The 24,715-nt window shown below is 36.7% G+C and overlaps 1 protein-coding gene across 1 annotated transcript in view; it reads right to left on the reverse strand.

Moving 5' to 3' along the window:
* The window catches only part of RYR2 (ryanodine receptor 2), a 390,151-nt gene that overhangs the window by 172,405 nt on the left and 193,031 nt on the right, over positions 1–24,715 (reverse strand). Inside the window, exons 10-17 of the mRNA XM_039379059.1 lie at positions 23,331–23,487; positions 20,828–20,992; positions 19,341–19,462; positions 16,319–16,502; positions 15,533–15,668; positions 7,341–7,436; positions 2,965–3,083; positions 2,457–2,564 (exon numbers count right to left, since the gene is read on the reverse strand). Of these exons, the coding sequence (XP_039234993.1) occupies positions 2,457–2,564; positions 2,965–3,083; positions 7,341–7,436; positions 15,533–15,668; positions 16,319–16,502; positions 19,341–19,462; positions 20,828–20,992; positions 23,331–23,487 (1,087 nt within the window). The remainder of the gene's footprint in view (positions 1–2,456; positions 2,565–2,964; positions 3,084–7,340; positions 7,437–15,532; positions 15,669–16,318; positions 16,503–19,340; positions 19,463–20,827; positions 20,993–23,330; positions 23,488–24,715) is intronic.

The following is a 24,715-nucleotide window of genomic DNA, read 5'->3' on the forward strand; positions in this document are numbered from 1 at the left end:
ATGGTGGGGAAAAAAAAAAAAAAAAGGAAAAAAACCCTGTGCTTTTTAAATCTGATTATGGGGATAATATTGAATCTAGACTCTCAACCAAAAAAAAAAATCTCTCCAGACAATCATTTCTGTGTCAGCTTTGTACTAAGAAAGCCATTCAATCTTGAATTAAAGCTGTAGAGTACATGAGTATCCAAAACCAATGCTAGGTATATTTCCTCAATGATTGCTTACTCATAATACAAAAAATCTTTTAGACTTCTAGTCTGAGTTATCTAGTCTTCACATCCCTCCATTAGATTGGGTTATTACTTCTATAAATATTATCTTTCTACATACAAGCTGACTAATCAACAAAAATGAAGCTCCAAGCTAGCCCAAACACACAGTATGTCTTCTGGTGTAGGGAATGCAGGGGTAGGAAGAAGGGTTGATACAGGTGTCTAAATATAAGTCAGTGTAAAAGCAAAGTTTACTGATCTGGTGGCTTATAAAGTAACTTGTTTTATCAGATAAGACTAATAAGCTTTCCTTCTAGAAGCATACGGGGTGTCTTTTGCTGAATGTTTAAATGTAGATACTCTTCACTTTGTTCCAAGTGAAAATTTTAATTTCCTTAATATTATAAACAAAACATGTTTGACAAAAGCTATCTTTCAGAAAATTCATATCATCTGTAAATTATTGGCCAGATCTCCACTTGAATCTTTTCTGCCTGAACACAGTATCAGCCTTTGTCCAGACCTCAAAATTTAATCAATCTAATCATCCAACTTAATCTTCTTAAATGGAGGTTTTTCAATAGAATTTTCCAGTGCCCTAGAAAAGTACTTTAAACAGAAATATCTTAGAAAGTTTCTTTGCCAAATATTTTTGAGGCAAGGTATGCATGTCTTAGTCTAAATGTCTTAGACTAAATCCCATCAATGTTTCATTGATCTTACTGCCTTTTGAAAAAAATTTTTTCCTTGTAACTGCAAGAATAAGAATCTTCTCATTCACAACTTTCTAATGTAAAGCAAGAGATGTCATAACAAATCTGCTTTTTCTACAGCCATATTTTGGAAAGACAGCTCTACCTTCCATGTATGAAATCCAAAGTTAGCTCAGATGCTCAATCACAGAATCACACAATCATTGAGACTGGAAATGATCTCCAAGATCATCAAGTCCAACCTTTGGCTGAATACCACCAGGACAATGAAACCATAGCACAAGCGCCACATCCAAGTGGCAAGTGTTTCTTGAACACTTCCAAGGATGCTGACTCCACTACTGCCCTGGCCAGCCTGCTCCAATGTTTAACCACCATTTCCACGAAGAAAATTCTTCCTGATGTCCAAGCTGAACCACCCCTGGCACAGCTTGAAACTATGTCCTCTTGCCCTGTCACTAGTTGCCTGGGAGAAGAGACTGACCCCTACCTGGCTACAACCTCCTTTCAGGTTGTTGCAGAGCGCATTAAGGTCTCCACAAGCCTCCTCTTCTCCAGAATAAACAACCCCACTTCACTCAGACACTCCTCATTAGACTTGTGCTCCAGACCCTTCAGCAGCTCCGTTGCCCTTCTCTGGACATGTTCCAGCACCTCAATGTCCTTTTTGTAGTGAGGGGCCCAAAACTGGACACAGTACTCCAGGCGTGGCCTCACCAGTGCCAAGTAAAGAGGGATAATCAGTTCCCTAGATACAATGTGGATTTTTTACATTTTTCAGCACCTAATAAATCCTGTGAACTCTGAATTATAAGTATCATTTCTGTGTTTCAATTTTCATTCTCACTTAATCAGTGATTGAAACTTTTAAAAATAAACATAAGTTTGAGACAGAGGAAGATCCCACAAATCTTGACACAAAGCCATATTCTTCTGCTTCAGCATAAATTCAAACTCTGAATAAACATTGCTTGGTAATATTTGTAAAAAATATTTTACTAATTTAAGATGCTCCTAGCTTCATCTTGTAATTAATGTCTGCTGCAAGGTAGCTTCTAAAACTCTGTCAGTGGAAGGAAGGATGAGAGTGCTGTCTAAATATCCCAGGCACAGGTGAAGGTGTTTGGCACTAAGTTCTTAATTTTGACCAAGGGTGATTAGGAAATTCTCTCAAGATCACAAACAGAAAGGCAGTCACAGGACATTGGCTGACAATACGTTGAATACACAGCTAGATCTAGACAACAATCTATAGAAAAGACTACTGCTTCGCAGACCTAATGCAGTTTAGGGCAGCTTTAGCTTGCAACAGCTCTCTCTGCCCTCTGTTTCTAAATTAATCACTATTGCAAAGAGGATTTAAAATCTTGATAAGAATAAAATATCTTAACAACATTTTTGGAAGTAAAACAGATTTTTCTGTAGTGACTATTTCTTTTAAGCACAATTTTTTTCTGCTTTGTTCATAGGTATAGATTTTTTTTCCTTTTTTTTTTTTTTTTTTTTTTTTTTTTTTTTTTTTTTTTTTCACGGTTGGCGCGCGTGTAAGGCAGTCTGAAGGCAGATCACAGATTAGATGTTGATTAGATCGCACAGCTACTCCATGACAAACACAGAGAGAACACAAAACATCCAAAACCTGAAAAAAATCAGATTCTTTTAATCTTAAATATTTTTTCATTATTATTGTTAATTCCTTCAGGCAATATAATGCTATATACCACATTACTGGAAGACGTGATGGTACCTAATTCATCCAACACAGTGGTTTCATTTTAGAACAATTCTGAAATTTTCATAACAACATTAAAACATTCTTCCAGCATCCCTTGAGAATTAATGTGTATCAATGTTTTTGTCAAAAAAAAGATAACATTCCACTTTGCTTTTTCAAACTGCTCATATGCATTTTAGGAAAAGTTTCATTCCTAATTATGAAAACAGCATTAAAGTATTGGAATTCTAACTTTCACATAGAAGAATGTGCTCGCTTTGTTCACAAATGTTCACCTAAATATACCTGTCTATTCTTTGCCTACCTTATGGTTTCTTCCATGTTTGTCTAAAAGACAGATGATTGATTTAATATGCCCTTCCTTAATAATGTTTAGAGCTTCTGGGCTTTCTACCAACACACAGTGTAAAACCTCCAAAATTCCTGGGGAAAAAAAAAAAAAAGAAAAATCATTTTTCCAAAGTGCATATAAAAACACAACTGTGTATAACATTTTTGAATATGTTGCTCAGTAACATGGAATAGTTTCAAAAATCATTGTGTATGATAAACCAACCAAATAAAGCAGCAGTCATTGCCATCAAAAATCATTAGCCTTAAAATGTTTCTCTGCAATGGGGAGGTAAAACTCCTGTGTGCAGTGGATCAAGTCAACACCTGCTTTGGGATCTTCCACATCTGGTAAAGATAAATATTGTAGATGTAGTTTATCATTTTTCATCACTACAGTTGTTGACACAATAAAAAAAATCAAAGGGATTGAAGGAAAGCTGAGAACCTTTTCAAAAACAGAAGTAAAAATACTCTGAAGATGTAAACATTCAATAATACATGCATGTTATCAATTAGATCTAGTTTCCACAGCACCTTCTTTAATTCCTGGAGCGGCTGATTGCTAATTATCAAACATGTTTTGTTCTAAGGGCAAATTCCATCTGTTTTAGAAAAAAATTGCATATGAATGTACTGTGCCTGTTTGGATTGATTCACTTTTAGATATTGTCTACATTAAAGACAAGTGGACTTGTTCTGATTTCATTGCAGTTGCTCAATACAGTAAAGCAAGAAGCATTTGAATTTAATACAAATATCACAAACAGTATGATATGCAGAATTTATGGTAAGGAGAGTGAAAATTCTTTCTTAATGACTAAAAGATGACAGGAAGCATATATTTTCAGGACAATATATTGACTGCTCTGATGTCATACTGTAGAACACTAGAACAAAATGCATGTGCTTTAAGAAAATACTCAAAAACTGATATTAGCTGGTTCCAAAAACCTTTACTTGGAGGATATCAGCATTAAGGAATCTTCCCTGTCCAACCATCCAGGAGCCACTCTGGCAGTAACACCTGCACTACCTGAGCTGGGACCTTAGCAGCTACACACCCCAGACTCACACAGTCAGACCAGGTTTCCTTACCAGCTTGACCCCAGGTTTCCCATAGCAGAGTCTCAGACATCCCGATCCTTGAAATAATTTTATCTTAGTGCAATAACTAAATAACGAAATAACAGTTCAAGCTGGTGCTGCCAGGGAGGGAACCCAAACAAAGGAACCCCTGAGCTTTTATACCCTCACAGTCTAAGAACACGAAAGTCTGGGGGGGTCTCTCCTCCTGCTGTGTCTCTGAGGGTCCAGTCCCCTGCGCGGGCCACAGATTCCCACGCCCTTTGTTTGGCAAAGGGTCGGCAGTTCACAGCTCACACTGCAGCTTACAAATCAAGCTACCTGCACTGAATGTATTCCTCAGCATTAGATTACAAACTTGCCATATTCTATTGGGTTTTTTACCTAAGTTTTAATCCTTTAAAACTTTAGTAGGGCTAGTTAATACCATCTGGAATATATTTCAGAGTGAAAGACTAATCTAATCTTAATTTATGCATTGAAGAGACAGCTGAAGCATTTGCATTGCATTATTCACCCACGTCTAACGTGGTTTACTCTTGGACACATTTATACTTGGACAGAACATAATTTTCTTTCTTTTGCTTCAGTGAAACTCAAGAAGCGAATCAATTTCTGATCTAACCTGTACAATCAACTCACAGTTGCTATTTATATATTTAAAGCCTTTGTTCTGTTTTCATAACAATTTTAGCTCAAGGACAAGAAAAAGTGAAAACAGGAATTTTATTGATATTAGTTTATAGCACCAAACCTTTGTCACAACACATTCAAGAAAACACCTGCAGGAGATGTAGCTGACAATTTCCATGTTGAAGGTGAGCTTAATTTTGGTGTGATTAACAGAACGTGGTATTTCTTCCTCATAAACACACTATCTTAGAAAAATATTAATTATTTTTAGAAAAATATTAATTATTTTAAGTTAATATACACATCTAAGTATTCTTATTTTAGAAGTGTAATATAAGCCAGTATTTCTCCCTATTGTAGACCTACCACTGTAAATTAAAACAGTGAATATCTTCATCCTGGTCAAGCGAACTAAAGCTTAAAATCTGTCAAGCAAACATCCCACATAAAACCACAAAATTACATGTATATGCTAAAATCTAAATCTACTGTGCCTCTTGAGATAACTAAAGTACAACCTAGTTAGTACCTTTTATAACTGACTCCATCAAAACCAGAAAAATCTTTATTATAAAACCAGTTCTGGAGGCAACATGGAGTTACGTTACCAGAATATATGGGAAAAGAGCTCAAGTGGCCTAGTTCCTAGAAGAAAACTCAGAACAAATGAGCATTGCAAATATTAGTACCTTCAGAGTTTTTGCAGCATGCCAGGAGGTTCATTACAGAGTGAGACTACAGCGTCAGATTACTCCGCAGTTTACAGAATGCATCTCATACCTCACTACAGCATCATAAACAATTGTTTAAATTTTTACAATTTTTTTTTACTTTGAGATTAATATTTAAAAATACATACACACAGAAACCATGTACCACAGCATTTTTAGAGCTGTCATAAGACATTTCATCTTGAACCTCCAAAAGTTGAGCACAAAGTTTTGCATTATTTCTGAGAGTTTCAGATGTAATAATAGGAAATAATCACCATGAAGAACTTGGGAAGTACATTGAAATTAAGCATGTTGCAAGCAAGTCCCACGCAACCGCATAACTGTGAGACCATTCTCCTTAGATGAATGTTCTCACACCAAAGGTGGACCATAGTGGAAAAAGGATCTAGCTTGTGATTTTGACAGTTTTTAAAGGCTTTTATTTAATTTAAGGTTAAATTCTTTGTTACTCAAATTCTCATTAAAGCAAGAAGATCACAGCATCTGCAGAGCAGGTTTCCCTAACAATAATGTAAACCCACATGAATGTTCAGTTACATCTGTTTGGTTAGGACACCGGTGGTATGAGCAGTCAGCTGTCTGTGTCACCAGCTGAGAACTAAAGTAGTGATACAGGCAAAGCCTCCTATGTTTCTGTTGCCTCATCTCCTGAGCAGCTCAAGGGTTTAAAGCATAAACATACCCAGCTGAAACAGATCAGCTGCATGCCAGAAGTAGGAACTAATCTCATAATAAAATAGATCCACCACCCAGATTTTGGCTGCCATAGTTCTTGCAGCCAAATCTGAAACAAAATTCTGCAAAAGTGCTTCTAGGAAACATTGTTGACCAAAGGGGCTCATGTGGGCAAATGCTTCAAAGTCTCTACACTAGTCTCCATCCCAAGAGAAGAATAACTGACTTCTAAACTCTCTTCCTGCTCCAAGCGTTGACAATGGAAAAAACCTCCTAGAGGTGAAGAATCAGTGTGTAACTGCTCTTCACAACTGAAATCACCCACTGCAGAATTTGCCAATCAACTAGCAAATGTCATACCAGTTCACCCTTGGTTTGGAGAGGGAAAACACTACTACCACAGACATCCAACAATATTTTCCCATGCTGTTGGTCAGTTCATTTCAGGAACAGATTTATGGCAAATAAACAAAATGCCCATGAATGTTTAATGACAAAGCTGAGTGGAACAGAAACACCTTGTTTACTATAGAACACATCTGTTCTCACGGCTGCTACTGATCCACCAAATACTACACTGAGGTAATAAATTTGTTAATATATGCCAAATGGTTATCTGCACTGGGACAACTCCTATTTTTACTTAGAATACTCAGCAATAGCAGGATATTTCTCATCTATTAATGCCACAGTAAAAGGCTGATGAGAACAACAATGTTGTGCCTGTGACATTTCTTTTCAAATGTTTGCCAGTCTAATATAAAACAAAGAACTTTTTCAATGGGGGACATATTCCCTTCCTGGCATCCCTCCCTTAGTATTTCAGACTCTTAAGTACACACCTATCCGTGGAAGAAGTACGATTCAGGAATGGGAACAGGATGGGGAATGCAATTTCAATTCCTGAGGACAACTCCGTAATCAATCATTATGCTCCTTCCAGTTCATGGAACAACACATGACACTAAACCAAGACATTGATGGGAATAAATTACAAATATGCAACCTGAGAGGTGTGTTCCACTGTTATTGTAACTATCTTGCCACTGGTCTGTCTACAAACCTTCCGACCTTTTGAACTTACTGTATCATAATTAGAGGAAATAAAACTTGAAAGAATTTCAACAGGTCATCTTCAAAAACAATAACAAAAAAGTATATCACCAATTTTAAAGAATTTAGAACTGGTCAAATACGGAAGTTAAAATACTAAAAAACATACCAGAAGAAGCTTCAAGTCTTTCTAATCTGCTGATCAACCAATCAAGAGATCCAGAAAATTGAGCACAGTTTTTACGATTTCCTCGAATCAGAGCCGCTATTGGAAAAAGAGAGAGAAAAAGAAAAAATCACAGTTATGAATCCATTTAAATTTAAGTAATCCCTGTCTTGTCTTGCCAGGAAGAACCCAGTAATCTAATTATAGATTCATAATCTTTAATTATTGATGTTCTTGATTTAAATTTAAACAATGTAAGCAATAGTTAGAATTAAGCATAAGAAATACCTTTGACATCAAATTGACCTTTAAGGAATTTGAATTATTTTGGCTTTACAATCATCTCAATAATCCCTGCAAAATGCTCTAACATGAAGTAGCCAGTACTGACACCACAGAAATCAGCTGCTACTGTAGAAGCAAGTTTCTGTAAAACAGTATTCTTGTAATGACAGAAAACATTGGAAAAGCAAAGTGTAGAGCCAACAATACAGGTGACGAATGTAAATTATTTTCCATTGATACTTTAGTACAAGAAAAATAGGAATTAACACAAGATAGATGTCCAGGAACTTTGCCATATTTTGACAGGATTGTAGGGAGGAAATAACTGTTTTGAATCTGCTTCACCCTCATGCTTTAAGCTGAAGATAGACGGAGACTTAATGCATGCACTGATTTGGTGGGTATAACTGAACTGAAATCTCACTGACCACTGCAGGCACCCACAAGCCAGCCCTGTCCTGGATTATATGCATTTGCAGGTATGTGCGTACACACAAGCTCTCAGAGAAGCATTTGTTCTATTCCAAAAAGGTGTGAGGCACTAACATTTCTGTCTGGTGTGTGGAAGAGTGCATACTGCTTTTCTCAAGATTTTTTTTCCAATTCTGACAACAAATTATTTCAAACTGAAATTTCCATGGTTATTTCAGCAGCAGAGACTGTTGCTAAGAGGCAATGGCCTTTTAAAATCTGTTTTGTTGCTGCACAAATTCACTATATTATATTGCAATAGTGTTTTTATTCTGCTTTATTTATAAAAGGTTAAACTTAGAGACTTAGGACATAATAAAATATGAAACTATCTGCAAAGAGGAATTGCAAACAAGTCACTGCACTGACAGTTCTATATCATGAGAAAAGAGATCACAATCCAATTGCTTCATAGGAAAAAAAAAAAACACCACCACTCGGGAAAAAAACCTTAACAGTAAAACAAACAAAAACCTTTCTCTTTCTGCATTATATAACAAAATAATCTGTACCCTGAAATCTTACACTGTTAATTACCATGACCACAGTTATTGGAAAGGGGGAGCATCTTGTTAAAACACAGAGATTAGAACGAAGGAAAACCTGTTTCTATAAGTGTTTTTTATTGGTTATAGGCAAGCCACACAATTTCACTGTCCCACAGGTATGAACATAAAATGAAGGCAGTAATAGTTCAATGCTTAACATCACTAAATTTAACTTCATTAGCAGTAATAAGACACAAGTGGCTTCATAAATGCAGCTCAGCAGAAGTTTGTGAAAGGTTAGTATTCACTGGTTGAAGCTGTGCATTAAGTGAGGCACACAGACTCTTAAAATTGAAAACAAAAAATAACATCCGACAGTTGCTTTTCTTGTTGTCTACTACTCTGGACAGGACTAGCATTCAGTTTTAAAGAAATAAAAACCAGTTAGACATTAAAGTCACATTGTTGCATATACTCCTGCACTCTGTGACACAAAAGGATTAAGTACAAGTTCATAATGAATGCATATATTAGTGATAAAGAAGGGACAGATGCCCTAGTGGATACATGTCAATCATTTCAAATTGAAAGATGGTAGATTTATATTGAATATAAGGAAGGAACTTTTTGCAATGAGGATGGCTGGACTAGATGATCTTTAAAGGTCCTTTGTGACCCAAACCATTCTAAGATTATATGATTTTTCCATGTCATAGTTTCCAGTCAACTCAAAGTCAGTAAATGCCTCCATTCTCATCACAATGAAATATATCACAAAGTCAATGACATGACAAAAGCCATGAATTCTGGCATCACAGTTTACTTTTATTTATGTGCAGACTCAGAAAACAAAGTACTGTTTGCTGAAGTAAGACTGAGAAAGCAATATCCATTTGTCATCCATGTAATTACTGTACAGCTCCAGCATTATTCAGAACAGAGCAATGTACAAATTCACTATAGCCAGACCAAAGCCAGGCTTCCCCAGCATTAGCTGACAGAACATAATGCAGTTGGTGAAGTAACATCAGAGGACAGGAGGGACATGGAGACCAAAGCTTGTGCAATGTTCTCACTACAAGTCCATGGAAACAACACTAGGTACAAGACATGCAGATTCTTTCAGCAGGAGTTTTCTAGCCTTGCCAACTGGAAATTTCAGACTTCAAGAAATGATTCAGACATCAAGCCATTACTTCCTCCAGTCTGCTCTGTGCTTAAATGCAACAAGAGATAACTAAACTGTAACAAAAAATTCAACTAACTCCTACATCCATGAATAACCCAACCACAGAATTTTATACTCTATAACCTACACTCTAAAAGGTCATCAGTTGATGAGACATTAACTCTCTAGCCCTAGTCTGGATAATTTAAAATGTTTATAATTCCTGCCATAACTTCTCTGACTGATTCTTAATAAAGCATATAACTGTCATTAGTATAGACAAAATAATCACCCTTAAAAAAAAAAAAAGGAAAAAAGCCTAAAGCAGGTTCACATTACTTAATGGGCATATGAGTTGAAAGATAGATTAAGACGTAAAACTTTTACCAATGTTCCTTCTAAATGATCTTTTTACCTCAGGGTTGTACAAGTTATCCTTCAACATCACATTACGTAATACCACATTTTCAAGCATTCATACAGGCATTAGAGTGAGAAAAGAGAGAAATAGGGGGAGAGAAAACATAACAGTTGTACTAGTTGTACTAGTGTGGAGAAGCTCACAATAAGATTTAATATAATTTTCACTATGAAAACTTAGTTCAGTGTCATGCATCTTTTACAAATTTTAACCCTTTCTGCCTGCCAGTGGTTGAGCTAACTTCAAAGAATTCAGACTGAACAATCTGTTTGCTTGCAAGCATGGAGACAAACAAAGGTACGTGAGTATGAGGCCTTCTACAGACAGCTTGAAATTAACCTCACTGTCACATGTCCCAGTTCTTGTGGAGGACTTTAACCACCCTGACAGCAGGAACAACACAGCAAGACATAAACAATCCAGGAGGTTCCTGGAAAGCACTGACAGCAACTTCCTGCCACAGGTGGTGGAGGATCCCACAAGAAATAGTTGCTGCTCAACTTCATACTAACAAACAGGGAAGGCCGTGTTAGAGACGTAAAGGTTGGGACAGGCTTGGCTACAGTGACTATGAGATCATGGAGTTCAGTATCTTACATGGAGGAAGCAGGGCAGCAAGTGAGATTGCAACCATGGACTTCAAGAGAGCTAACTTTAGCCTCTTCAAGGACTCTTTGAAGAATCCCATGGGAACAAGCCCTGCAAGGGAGAGGGGTCCAAGGGAGTTGGCTGATACACACAGACCACTTCCTCCAGGCTCAAGAATGATGCATCCCGATGAGCAAGAAATCAAGCAAAGGGGGCAAGAGATCTGCACTGATGAACAAGGAACTCCTGTCATTACTGAGCATAAATAGGAAACACACAGGAGATGGAAACAGGGGCAGGCCACTTAGAATGAATACAGAGAGTAAATAGAAATAAGATGAGGAAGGCCAAGGCCCATCTGGAATTAAATCTGAACAAGGAATTCAAGGACAGCAAGAAGGGTTTTTTTCTGATACAAAAGGAAAACCAGAGAAGATGTGGGCCTACTACTAAATGGAGTGGGGACCCTTGTGACAAAGGATGCAGAGAAAGCAGTTACTAAATGTCTTCTTTGCACTGGTCTTCACTAACAAGACCAGGCCTCAGGAATGTGACCCAGGAGACCAGGGAAAAGGAAGGGTGGAAGGAACTTTCCTTTGATTAAGGAGGATTGGCTCAGAGAACACCTAGGAAAAATTAGCATCCACAAGTATATGCGCCCTGACATGATGCATCCACGAGTGCTGAAGGAGCTGGTGGACACCATAGCAAGGCTGCTCACAATCATCTTTGAAAGGTCATGGCAACCAGGAAAGGTGACTGAGGACTGGAAGAAAGCAAACATCATCTTGATCTTCAAAAAGAGCAAGAAGGAGGACACAGGAAACTACCAGTCACTCAGCCTCACCTCAATCCTTGGAAAGATAATGGAGCATCTCATTCTGAAGGCCATGTCTATCCACATGGTTGACAAGAAAGTGATCAGGAGTAGTCAGCATGGATTTACTAAAGGTAAACCATGCCTGACCAACTTGATTGCCTTCTCCAATAAAACAACCACCTGGATGGATGAGGGGAAAGCACTGGATATTGTCTACCTTGACTTCAGCAAGGCTTTTGAGACTCTCTCTCACAATATCCTCACAGGCAAACTCAGGAAGTGTGGACTGGATGAGAAGACAGTGAGGTGGACTGAGAACTGCCCAAATGGCAGATCCCAGGGGATCGTAATCAGTGGCAGAGAGTCTAGTTGGATTCCTGTCGCTAGTGGTGTCCCACATAGTTCAATACTGGGTCCAGAGTTGTTTACCTTGCTCATCAGTGACTTGGATGGAGGGGCAGGTGCCTCCTTAGCAAGTTCACTGATGGCACAAAGTTGGGAGGAGTGGGTAAATATCCCAGAGAGCTGTGCAGCCCTTCAGGAGGACCTCGACAGGTTGGAGAATTAGGCAGAGCAGAACTGTCTGAAGTTCAACAAGGGCAAAAGCGGGGTTCTTCACCTGGGGAGGAATAACCCACTGAATAAGTACAGACTGGGGGCTGACCTGCTGGAAAGCAGCTCTGCAGAGAAGGACCTGGAGGTCCTGGTGGACAACAAGCTGTCCATGAGCCAGCAGTGTGCCCTGGTGGCCAAGAAGGCCAGTGGTATCCTGGGGTGCATTAGATGCTCCTGGAGTGAGTGTAGTGGAGGGCTGCAAAGCTCATTACGGGACTGGATCTCAGTCTTCTCTCTTATGAGAAAAGACTGAGACAGCTGGGCCTATTTAGCCTGGAGAAGAGAAGACTGAGAGGGGGCCTCATCAATATATACATGTATTTGAAGGGTGAGTGTCAAGAGGATGGAGACAGGCTCTTCTTGTTGGTGCCAAGCAACAAGATGAGAGGCAACAGGAAGAAACTGATGCACAGGAAGTTCCACCTGAACACGAGGAAGAACTTTACTGTGTTGGTGACTGTGCACTGGAACAACAGATTGTCCAGAGAGGTTGTGATGTCTCCCTCCCTGGAGATATTCAAAATCTGTCTGTACTCAGTCCTGTGCAATATGTTATAGGAAGACCATGCCTGAGTAGGGACACTATACCAGATGACCCCATCAGAGGTCCCTTCCAACCTTACACATTCTGTGATTCTATTTTGTTTTGTTGAAATACAGAGAAAACAGCAAGAAACATTTTCTACAGCAGATACCAGAGCTCTGAATGAAGATAAGAAATTGGCAAAGATAATGGAACTGTAACATGCAAACAAACGTTAGAAAGGCCTATAACTGCCTTGAAAAACATAAGACACAAGAGAAAAAAAAAACAGAGGAAAAGGATCTGGACACTCCTCTCAAGAACCTACAATATAATTCATGTTGTCAAGTCATAAAATCTCTCAATCATCAAGTATCATAAATCCAATGGCAAAAACTCCCATCTACCTCTGAAAAGGTTCTTCATATAAAATTACAGTACAAAGGACAACAGTGTACCATTAATACAAATTACTCTAAGCTGAAATCAAAGCAGTCTGATGTATGTCAAGTTTCAGCCCCACTTTTGACTTACATGCTGACTTCACTGACTTTTCACTGTGCTGCAAGTTACACAACTGGAGAGAGGTGTATAAAGGGTGTATTTATCTTGCAATGAAATCTTTGCATGAAAACCAAAACTAAAAACATAAAAATTGCCTTATGATGTTTATAAAACCTACCAATCCAATGTTAGGAAGTGCTTTTTTGGTCACCCTTGCAGCCTGGGCTGCATTATGCTGCAATCTTCAACAATAGAGGTGGTAGATCTCAGCAACTTCTCACCTAGAATCACAGCTAGAGGAACCACCTACTCCAAAAGCCTGTGGTTAGGGGACAGCAGCCACTGTTCAGCTAGCTCCTTCTTTGCTCTGAGAGATCACAGGAAAAGGCTTCTGGTTGTCTCAGTGCCATTTACTGTGTCAGCTCCTATTTAGTCCAACAGTAAAGGCAGTGGATCAGACAAAAGCATCTTGTTTCTTTTATGAAAGGCTGTGCATCATATACTGGATATCCTTTTTTCCCCCTAAGATTATTTTCTTTTGCAAGAACACAAGATAATAAAACTACTTCCATTATGGAAAAGCTTTGTGACAGTGTTATATACAGAACTCCTGCCTCTGTTGTCTCACTTTGCTGTAGGGTAGTAAGAAGAATTTATGTCAAGTGAGGCATGCAATTAAAATTTCATTTACTGTGCCTCTGAATTTGGAGGAATGCAAGTTTTCAGTATGCCTTGCACACCTGAAATACTGCTGAATATTCTGAAAAAAAAGGTCAGATCCCACAGCTCTTAATTTGGGAAGTAGCATTGGTAAAGTCTTTTTACCTAAATTTCTCTCTGCATCTGTTCCTCTGACGAATGAGAGATAATACCTTTGATTTGCCTTATTGCAGAAGTTTCCAACAGACACTTACTAATAATTCTAATTATTGAGATTACTAATTATAAATGGCACAAAAAGGCTCACAATAAAGTAGGTTCAATGCCACACACAAAGTAGCAGAGAGAAAACTAAGTATTTTAAGTCCTAGTAATAAATGAGCCCTAAATAAGGAATGGGTCCTATAGAAAAACTAGTATGCAGCCATGTTTCACAATGCATACCTACAAAAAAGCCAATTAGTAATATCCACACTACATTCACCTGGGCACTTCCTAACAACTTGATTCACTTCATTTTACAAACTATATATTTAGTTATGGAGTTTTAAATGGAATTTATGCAAAAAGTAACATTACTTGTACACCTTTTCAATAATAATTTTTTCAGGAGTGAGATTTAGTATAAATTATACACAAAATGCTTTAGGTTTTATTAGAAAGTAAGATAACAATCCTGCAAGAGGACTTTGTCCAAACTTGAGCTTTTGACAAGACATGTGCAAGTTTAAAGGCAAGCAGGCCCACACATCAGAGCTAGTGTGTTACAGAAAGAAAGCAGAATAGCGACATGTATGCAGCCTGCACAAAGGACTGCTTAATGACACGGACACATTACTGTCCTCAGTCACTTAAGGTCAGTGTTACTATTAATGTTTAGGCTTAGTTATGGCAACAAGAAAACCTACTGACAGAGGAGAAAAGAACGGACAAAACAGTCTCTTGGGCAGCAAAATTTCCTTTTGTGGACAATTAGGAACTCAGGAGGGGTGAATATCCAGGTAGTTTATATAAGGGGATTAATAACCCTATATAATGATTCATAACTGAACATAAGTAATGTATGCAAATAAAATTGCAGGAGGTATTGTGAGATTTTCAGTGACTGCAGGTGGACAAGAACTTAATGACTAGATTTTACATGAGTATACCTTTCCATGGCATACCGTACACTAGTATAATGCTGGAGTCACTGGTCATTGCTGACTAATAAGAGAGTTCTTGGTTATAGAAGCTTTAGATATATGCTGCAGTTCTGCAGGTAGATGTGTGAAAAATCATAGACTTCTACAAATCTGACCATAGTCATGTCTCCTTAACATAAGAAAGATGTATTTACATATATTTTGTTCACACATTTTTGGATCATATACAAGATACAGAAGCAATATGATGATATGAAAAAGCAGTCAATCATTCAAGTCAGAAACTTACTATTTTTCATTATAAATATTATCATAAAATTTACAATATATGAGTGTTTTCGGTGTATGTTATTCTTAAGCACATGCAAGGACCTGAAAATGCAAAAATCTGGTTTAATTTGTATCATAAAGTTCTACACAGGGGAAATTCTTCTAAAATAAAACAGGTATGGGTTTCTTTATTCTTTATTATTTTGAACTAAAACAACAACGCATACTATGTCTTACCTAGTAATTCATACAAAGAATTCAGAATAGATTTCCATGCTTCTCCAGCTTCCTTCCCAGCTACATCTGCAAAATGAGCTGCACTGCTGTATACATTCAAGCGATCAATACATTCAAGAACAAGGTTGATCATACCCTAAAAAAAAGTATTTTTTAGGTGCAAACAAAAAAAGTTTACAGAAATCTAAGAAAACACAACATGAAGGATAGCATATGCAAAACACAAGAATATATACATGAAGTCAAACAAGCAATCCCTATGGAAAGTTTTCTTTGGCTGTGATAATAAAAACCTACCATTTAGTATGGTCAAATTAAAACAAAAAAGGTATAATTTTAGACAATTTTCTATTCTTAAAGACATTTAGGCATCTGAAAAATTATAGGCAACTATCACTGCCAAAGAAATAACAGATAATAATAAACAAGATACTTAAAGCATGCTTATTAAACCAAAACATCCTTCTGCATCAAGAGATTAAACTATAACTAAAGAAACTAATTCACACATAAGAAGAAAATTATGGTTAGAATTCAGAGCACTAATATTTAATTTTTTAAAAAAAGAAAAAGGAAGCAAGGTCTTAAATGAATTTCTTTAAATAAACAGGAAAATCAACACATCTAGAGAGATTATAAATATAGCAAATAGTTTGAGTCTTACAGGATAAAAAAACCCAAAACAATGTAATCATACTCCACATTAGATAGCAACACTACAGATATTGTGAAAGAATACTTGCAGATAACATGGTGGAAAATCAGGAATAAAACTGAAAGAACTACCTCTTCTTGGAAGAGGTTCTGGCGGTTCTTCAGTGCTCGGAGCCTATTTTGTTTGTTTTCATGCTCCAAATGTTCATCAGGAGGGTGAAAGTATCCAATCAAGTCCTGAAGGCTCAGACTGACTGACTCAATAGGCAAATCGACGGTGGAAGACTTTACTTTTTTGCTGAGAGCATCAAGGCCCCTATAAAAAGATGCAAAGTCTCCTGAATATTGAAAAATTAATTTATCGTTCAAACTCTTTATTTATTTAAAAGTTTAGTTTGTTTAGATGCCAAAGCTTGAATCATTTTCTGACAGCCAAGTAACTCCTCAAAAATTATATATGTCTGCCCATTCTCTATTTAATAATCCACCCCTACCTTCCCAAACATAACCTAAAAGCATCAAAAACGTTGTTTCTCTTGTATTTTTTTTTTTGAAATCCAGAAAACACTTTAATATTCTATCTACACATGTAGTATTTTCAGAGACAGAGGAAAAGAAAAAGAGAAGTTCCTGTAAATCTGTACAAAGCATCATGAAGCTGGAATGGACAGAAGTTAAAGAAACCAGTTCTGTGGTGCCAAAGAGGGTCCGGATAGCCCATGGAGGCTCTCAAACACATCTCTAACCTGTTCTTAAGCCTTCTCCAGTGCTGAAGGCTCAGCACTTCCACACACTCCATCCCAGCAATCCATTAGCCTTTTTGTTTCCTTAATACCCAGTTTACGACTGGCCTTGCAGTAGTCTATGATCAGTTTCTCCTAGAAGTGGAGGGCTCACTGTCCTCTAACATGTTGCACCTGCCCCGGCTGAGCTCCAACAAACTCCAGAATCCAATTTTCCCTCAGTGCTGGGCTTTCCAGACCCCTGATATAACTCTCTCCTCCATTTAAACCTCATCTTTATTGAAACACAGGCGAGACCTCACCAGCACTATGCACATCCCTTGCACATCCGTCAGGAAGATGATGGTGGGCAGGGGGTCTGCCCCAGCAAGGGTTGCAGGAGGCCCTCAAGAACCTTCTGCAAGGAGCAGGAGGAGCCATGAGGGAGAGAGAAACTGGGGTGAAGAGGGTTTGGGAAAATAACACCCATGCTCTAGGAAGAAGGAAAGGTCTGGAGATCTCGAAGCTCTGCAGTAGCCAGCCAGGGCCCGAAGTGCTGGGAGAGAAGTAGCCCTGAGCAGAAGGGCCCACCCTGGCGGCACACAGCAGGGAAGAGTGGGATTATTTGGCATATGATTTCTCTTATGAGTTATTCTGCATTCTGCCATTGTAAGACTGTTATTTTGCTAGCTTATTTTTGAGTAAAGCCCAATTATGTAGCAACGAGGTCCTTTTTGTGTTCACTGGTGGTCTTTAGATCAGCATAAACAGAGTAGAGCAGCCCACCATGCCCATACAGTCACCCACTCAGCCTCATACCCATCTCCCTCTTTTCTTTCCTTGAAGGCACCAAAGGTTCCCAGCAACCTAACCCACAACTGTCCTTGCCAATCCTTTCTCCTGAGCTGTACAGCACCTGGCTTGCTCCCAGGATTCATCTCCTGGCCATGATATGGAGAACAAGCCTCATTTCATACTCTGCTTCTTGTTGGATTAAGATAAAATATTTGGGACAGGGTGGGGGTGATACGCTTGTTGTTTGATATTTGGGTTGGGTTTTTTGTGTGGCTGGTTTCATTTTTCAAATCTCTTACAATAAATGCAATATTTCAAAAGGATAGCTACAAAAGTTATCTTTAAAATTTAATTTTTATTCTGAACCTGTTATCCAAAGTGCAATTTTTCTACTGCCTTTGTGGGAAAGAACGCTTAGAATGATTTTCATCCTCTCCAATTCAGCTTTTTCTTCTTGGAGTAACATCCTGCCAACACTGAACTGTTAAACACTACCTTGGACTCCCTGTGCAATCCACAAAAATCTCCACTGTAATTTAGCAATACCTTAATTTGCGAAACCTTATCATTAAATTCCCTTTCTCTGTCCTTATCTTTTATGGCATTCTTAGAAGCTTCTAAGAAGCTGTATTATTTCGGAAGTGACCTAGGTCTTACATTTCTTTTGTATTTTAAATGTCATACAGGAGGCAATTCTCCTGATAGATGATTTTCTCTGTTGTTATTTAAGTACCTTGTTAAATGTTTTTCAACAAATTGACATCTGTATGTCTTTGGCTGTGCAACGATTTATGACATAGTTGCTTCAGGTCACCACCTCCCACACTGTTTTTTTCTTGTCACAAATGAATTCTTATGAAATTCTTATCATTCTATATAGTCTTATTGCTTATCATTCTTTTTCTAATACAAGCTACACTGATGAATGGGCCTTTCATCAATTACTGAAATTAGAAGCAATTGAGAATTAGTATTTTATCAGTGTTATTTAGGAGGAGATTTGGAATAGGAAGATAAATGCAAATTGCATAAATCTGACAGGATTTTAAAATGGCTAATTACTATAAAATAACACATTTTTCAATGTTTCAAAATATTAAAGAAAAAAGTAGCATTAAAAGGGAACAAGTAAGCAAAGTGTAATGGGAAGGCAGAAAGAAGGTATAATTTTTAAGAAAAAATTTTCTTGAGACTATGAATTTCTTCAGTATATTTGTGTTTTTAACAAATCTGTAGTCATACGATTATCTCCTTCTTCCAGGTTTTTCAAGGAAGAGAACTCTTAAAAACTATACTTAGAAAAGGAAAAGCTAAATGATGCACCGCATGCTTAAAGCAAATGCTGGAAAGGAAAAACCTCTCTTTTATGGTTTGTTTGCATTTTCAGTATGTTATGCATTTAAATCAAGATTGAACGATAAACTGGTATTAGAAGACAGAGAAAAGAATCTGACCAGTATCTCTCAAGGCCCTTATCTGCTGATAACACATACAGAATTGACAAAGTCTGCTTTGAGAGGCATTCATCTATTTTTTTTCTGAAGGCTAAATTGTTCACTGTTGTGTTAATGGCCACTTTGAATAAAACAGAAGAGAAAAAAAAGAAAAAGGATAAAAACATCATTTTAAAAGCATACCTTATAAACCTGTTGAAAAGGAAGACTGTACTACGGATGACACGTGCTGTACGGGATTCTTCATTCTGAGATCTAGACAGTGTTAAACCATCATCCATGTGACCTTCATGGTGCATTATTGCCTGCAAAACAAAAATAAGGAGCAGTTACTGCAAAATGAAACATTATTTGCAAATAAGAAGTTTGAAAACTCACACAGTAAGGGAGGCTAGGAAATGATGAAGTCATATACAGAAATAACTATTTGATTAAAAACAGATAATTCCATGTTTTAGTTCCTCATTTCCAAGGACAGACTTTACTGAGCCAGCAGGTTCAGTGCCATAATAATCTCAAAGCCACAGCTTTTGTAAACAGTATATTTTATTTAAAAAAATAAATAAATAAAAAAAATCTAAGGGGTTTTGCTTGCTGTTTGTTTTTATCAATGTTAAAAGCAGCAAAGCCCTAAAGCAGACATGGTCATAACAGGTATTCTTTACTGGTTCTGTTTTCTAAGAGTGTTATTGGTCTTCTTTTCTTTGAGTGAATGCTTTGAGTGATTTCCAATAACTTACAGTTTTTCATGTTTAGTTATAATGGTTCTGAAGGTATTCAACCCAATCTACATAAATATTTTAAACCATTTATGGTAACAAGTTTTTTTCATGCAGGTACATGTATACACACACACATGCAATTTATAAGACTTGCATTACTAAATTATTTAGTAAGGTAACTTATTTTGAATTATTTTAGAATTATTTAGGTATTACAATTATTATGATTGATAATTTTGTTAGTATTATAATCACTAAAATTTTACACGTATAGAAACTGTTTTCTAAATATTACCTTTATAGAATTTTATAGAATATATATGCGTTTATATTTATACACACATACGATACAGACAAATTTTATATATAAAATTATAAGGTATGTCCTTTGCTTCAGCTTTGTAGTTCTGGTATGTAAAACAATTACGGAAAATACTACAGTGTAAAGTAAAATAATATTTTTCCTACTTTATGATGCTGAGCTAGCATTCTGCTTGGCTATTATTATTCTATAAAAGAAATCTTTCAGGGCTCAAGACTTGAACATTCCAGATCAAAAAGTAATACACTTACAATGTGGAAAGAAGTACTTTGAACTAAAAGCATCCTCAATCCAAATTACACTGAAGAAAGGAATTTTAGCACATTCTATAGGCTGTTACTAATATTTAATTTGAAATCAAGTATATCCAGATTTATCAATGTTTGTAGGTTAATGTCTAGAGGCTGACACATGCACTTTGTTTGCCTTTCAGTTTAAAAATTCAGTACATCACTTAACTTTTTTCAATATGTGACTGAAAAGAAACCCAATCTTTCACATGCTAAGGCATGCTTAAAATATTTGAAACCCAGAAATTAGTTGCTTCATATAGTTCCCTTCATTTCCTACCCCCACCCACCCTATCAAACTGTGACTGAATGAAATGGATTCCTATTTAGTCTTACCTTTCGCTGCACAGAACCCATTCTCACAGACTTTGCATCAGCAGACTGGTATGTAAGCCATAGGCCTGTATCTACATGTTGTATAAAGCATATTGAATCTCCATACTTTATTTCAGGTGCTCCCATTCCATCCACCTCTTTTCTTGTCCCTATGTCCAGCTTTTCCTGAAGAAGACAAAAATGTATACATGAACAATAACTAACAGGTTAATATTTGCATAAAACACTAAATACCGGGCATTTGTCCAAAACAGGACCTAAAAGAATATTTGAGATCCTTCTTTCAATTAATTATTAAAAAAAATGAGAAAAACTGCTAATTAAAGACACAGAGAGAGAAATCCCATCAACACAAAAACCTCACTTATTCATTTCACCTGCATAGAAAGAACTAGGATCATAATTGACAGTATGTCATTATTGAAACATAAAAGCTTACAAAACAACCCCAAATACTTTGATTCCCCTAGCTGAACCAGGCATTAACCTTCATAAGTTTTTTTTTTGGAATTTGGGGGTTTTTTTCCAACCTGGAAAAGATGAGCACCATCCAACTCTCACTGAGAGATGGCCTTTAACCTATCACTGCCCAACAGTAGGCTCAGTATTTCCTGAGAAAAGCAATCCGTTTCTGTGTGTTTGTGACTAGTCTGCAAACTAAGAATGGCATGACAGCAGTTGCTTCAGGAGAGGAAATGTAGTATCCCAAACAATACTATAGTTTGTGACGGTAATCAGAGGTGTTTCCCCAACACCTAGCTCTTCTAAGAACCAACTCCTTCCCCACAGACATCAGTTTATAAGACAAATAGCCCATGCATCCTGCTTCACAACAGATCATCCATGTCTCCAAAAACATATGGTTCAACTGACTGATATGCCTATTCCACTGTACATTCAATGTGTACATTGATATGCCTATTCCACTGTACATTCAATCAAGCAAATACAGCTTCAACATTCTTTGCTTCTCCTGATAGCAGTAGACGAAAAGCATCTTCCTTCAGCTAATCAGAGTAATGTTACAAATAGTGAGACAAAAACTTCTACTTGTTCCATCTTTCTACAATCAGGAAAGAGTAGAAGAATAATTACACCACACACATGTGTCTTGGCAATGTGGGAAGGCAGTTTCACAGTAAAAGATGACAAAGATTAATTTCTTTAAATGAACAGACAAATTAGAGATCATTGTCTGCATTTTTAAAAGCATTTCTTAAATACAACATTATCTAATCTCCAAAACACATGTGCATATACTCCTCAGGAAAAAAGAGACAAACCACCTTATTCATATCAACAAAAGATATTCCGTATTGCTAACAATTCTTGCCTTCGAGTATTTTTTTGACTAAATAAAACATGTAACAGCAGAGCGTAGTATATTGTTCCACTTCCTTTGGAATAACCCCTTGCTGAAAACCCATCTTGAAAATCAGTGAATGGATTATTCTATCCCTCTTGCTTTAAAGTGTTGAGATCTATAATAGCTGCAACAGGAAATCCCCAATGTAGCTGCACTGCATTCCCTTAAAATATTTAAGCACTTTTATGACTTTTCTATTTGGTTTTAAAAAAGATACATTGCCTGCATGTCATAACAATCATCTGAAATACAGTCTTTGTTATCAGAATGCAAAAGTCTATATACCTGCTTTTGGGTGTCTATTCTTTTCTTATCTTCCCAAGCTGGCAACTAATTAAATATACGTATAGTAAATGCTACAGAAGACCTACTGAGTAATTCTGTTTACTATTACTATATATTTTAGAAGATAATTCTTTACAACAACAAAATTATTGTTGGCAAATTCTTAGAGACACCATGCAACACGTGAAAAGTATGAGAAATCAAAGGACATTAAAGAATTTATCTTCTTATTATTATACTTAATACTATGCTACAAAAAAGTACTGTTTTAAACTTTAAATGCTTATTGAAGGTGTCAAAATGAAAAGTCAAACTACGGTAACTTCAGATTAGACCACAATAAAGTATCTGCTGAAAAAAATCCTGAATTTCCAATTTAAATTCAGTAACCCACAATACTACAAATTTTTCCTATGACAGCCAAGAGATCTAAGCAGTGAAGAACCAGAGAAGTTAATCAGAAAAACAAATTAGAACTGAGTAAACTGTTCAAAAGTGGGTGAGCAGGACAAAAAATCCCCAACTAACAAAAAAATACACAAAAAAACCCTAACCCAAAACAAAACAAACAAATAAACAAAAAACAAAGAAAAACAAAAAAACAATCAACCAACCAAACAAAATAAACCAACACACCACAAACAGACAGACAGGTAGCAATACACAAAGAAAGTATTCATGAAAGAAGCATTCTAGATATTGATTATACTGAGTTTTGGATTTTTTTAAACAGTGAAAAGCAGAAGGCTCCAGTAATCAATGCAATCACAACAAACAGAAAATATTTAAATGTTGTTTTCCAAAGACATTGAAATTAGTACTAGTTATACTAATGCTGCACTGATTCCATACCTTGGAAGACCGAAAACAGAATGCTGTAGATTTTATATCTGCCTTCTCTTTGTCCGTAAGAAGAAGACTCTTGTCATCCAGAAGACTTAAATATTTTCCTGTCGTTATATGTCTTAGTCTGAATGGCTGTCCCCATCTAATGTGGCTGCCACTCCACCTAAGAGAGTTCATAGAAAACATTTAGTTACAAAAAAAGAAAAAAGGAAGATTTTAACTACTGGCAAAAATATTTTAAAGTACATTATATTTTCAACTACTTGGTGAAAAGATAAAATTCTAAATGTTGGAGTATCAGCAAGAAAATGGCTATTTTGTGGCTATAAAACTATTTTAATAAATAATCTTAACATCCTAATCTCTTCCTTTGCACAGTCTGCTTTTGTTCAGACTGAATTCCTCATGAGAAACAGTACAGACCGCCTACGGAAAAGGCAGCTTATGCTGTACACAAAGAGCTTAGATCTGCCAGTTCTCTCCAATATTTCATCTACCAGCAGCTTGGTTTGTTCACTCTCCCAGAGTCCTCATCTTCTAGCAGTCAGCACACTTTAAGCACACTTAAAATAGTGTGCAAAAATAAAATGGATAAACAAATAAATAAAGAAACTTCCTAAAATAAATAAGAAAACTTATTAAGCCAAGAATGGCCCAGATTCTTCATATAGGGGGAAATAAAGGAAGAAAGGCAAAGCTTGGCTAAGCTCTCCAAAAATTACTCTAAATACAGATGACAGGTTTCTGACTTCTTGCCTTAAACTGAAAATTCAGCCCTTCTGTTCTTCCTGATTAATTCCTGAAGACAAACTTGTGTAGGGGTTACTAAGGAGTATGTATTTCACAAAGGCTTTTCAGAAGGCTTCTCAAATATTCCTTAGATTGGAAAATGGTCACAGCTAGGATGTTTTCCTGGGTCTTCACAAAACTTTCTTCAGTCTTATATCTTCAAAAGTTTGTATTTCAGATGTATGTGGCATGCTACTCTTTAGAGAGGAAATCATACACTTATTTTGTGTTTGCAAAATACCCATCATAATGGAATTATGACATAATGTCACAGTTCTGATGTGCTTTTGCAAATACTAGAAATTTTCTATGCTTACTGTGGCTTTAAAAAAATAACAAGTTTTTATGTATATGTTTTGTATATATTCACGTACAAGTCTGCAAATCCCTTAATTAGCACTTTAGCAGGTTTACGTCATTTTTGTTTTCTATGACATACAGATGTAGCAGATTAGAGCATTTACCTATTCAATAACAATACCCGGTTGTTTAAATGCGTTTTCTTAAGAGTTGGTCATACTGTATGCAAAGTATGGAAAACCAATTTGGCAGACATTTTCAAAGTCCGTGAGTTTTTAAAATGCTTCTATTTTGTAACAAGA

This window comes from Pipra filicauda, unplaced genomic scaffold, assembly GCF_003945595.2.
Source record: "Pipra filicauda isolate LSUMZ 115617 unplaced genomic scaffold, ASM394559v2 scaffold154_size2910363_pilon, whole genome shotgun sequence".
Taxonomy (NCBI): Eukaryota; Metazoa; Chordata; class Aves; order Passeriformes; family Pipridae; genus Pipra; species Pipra filicauda.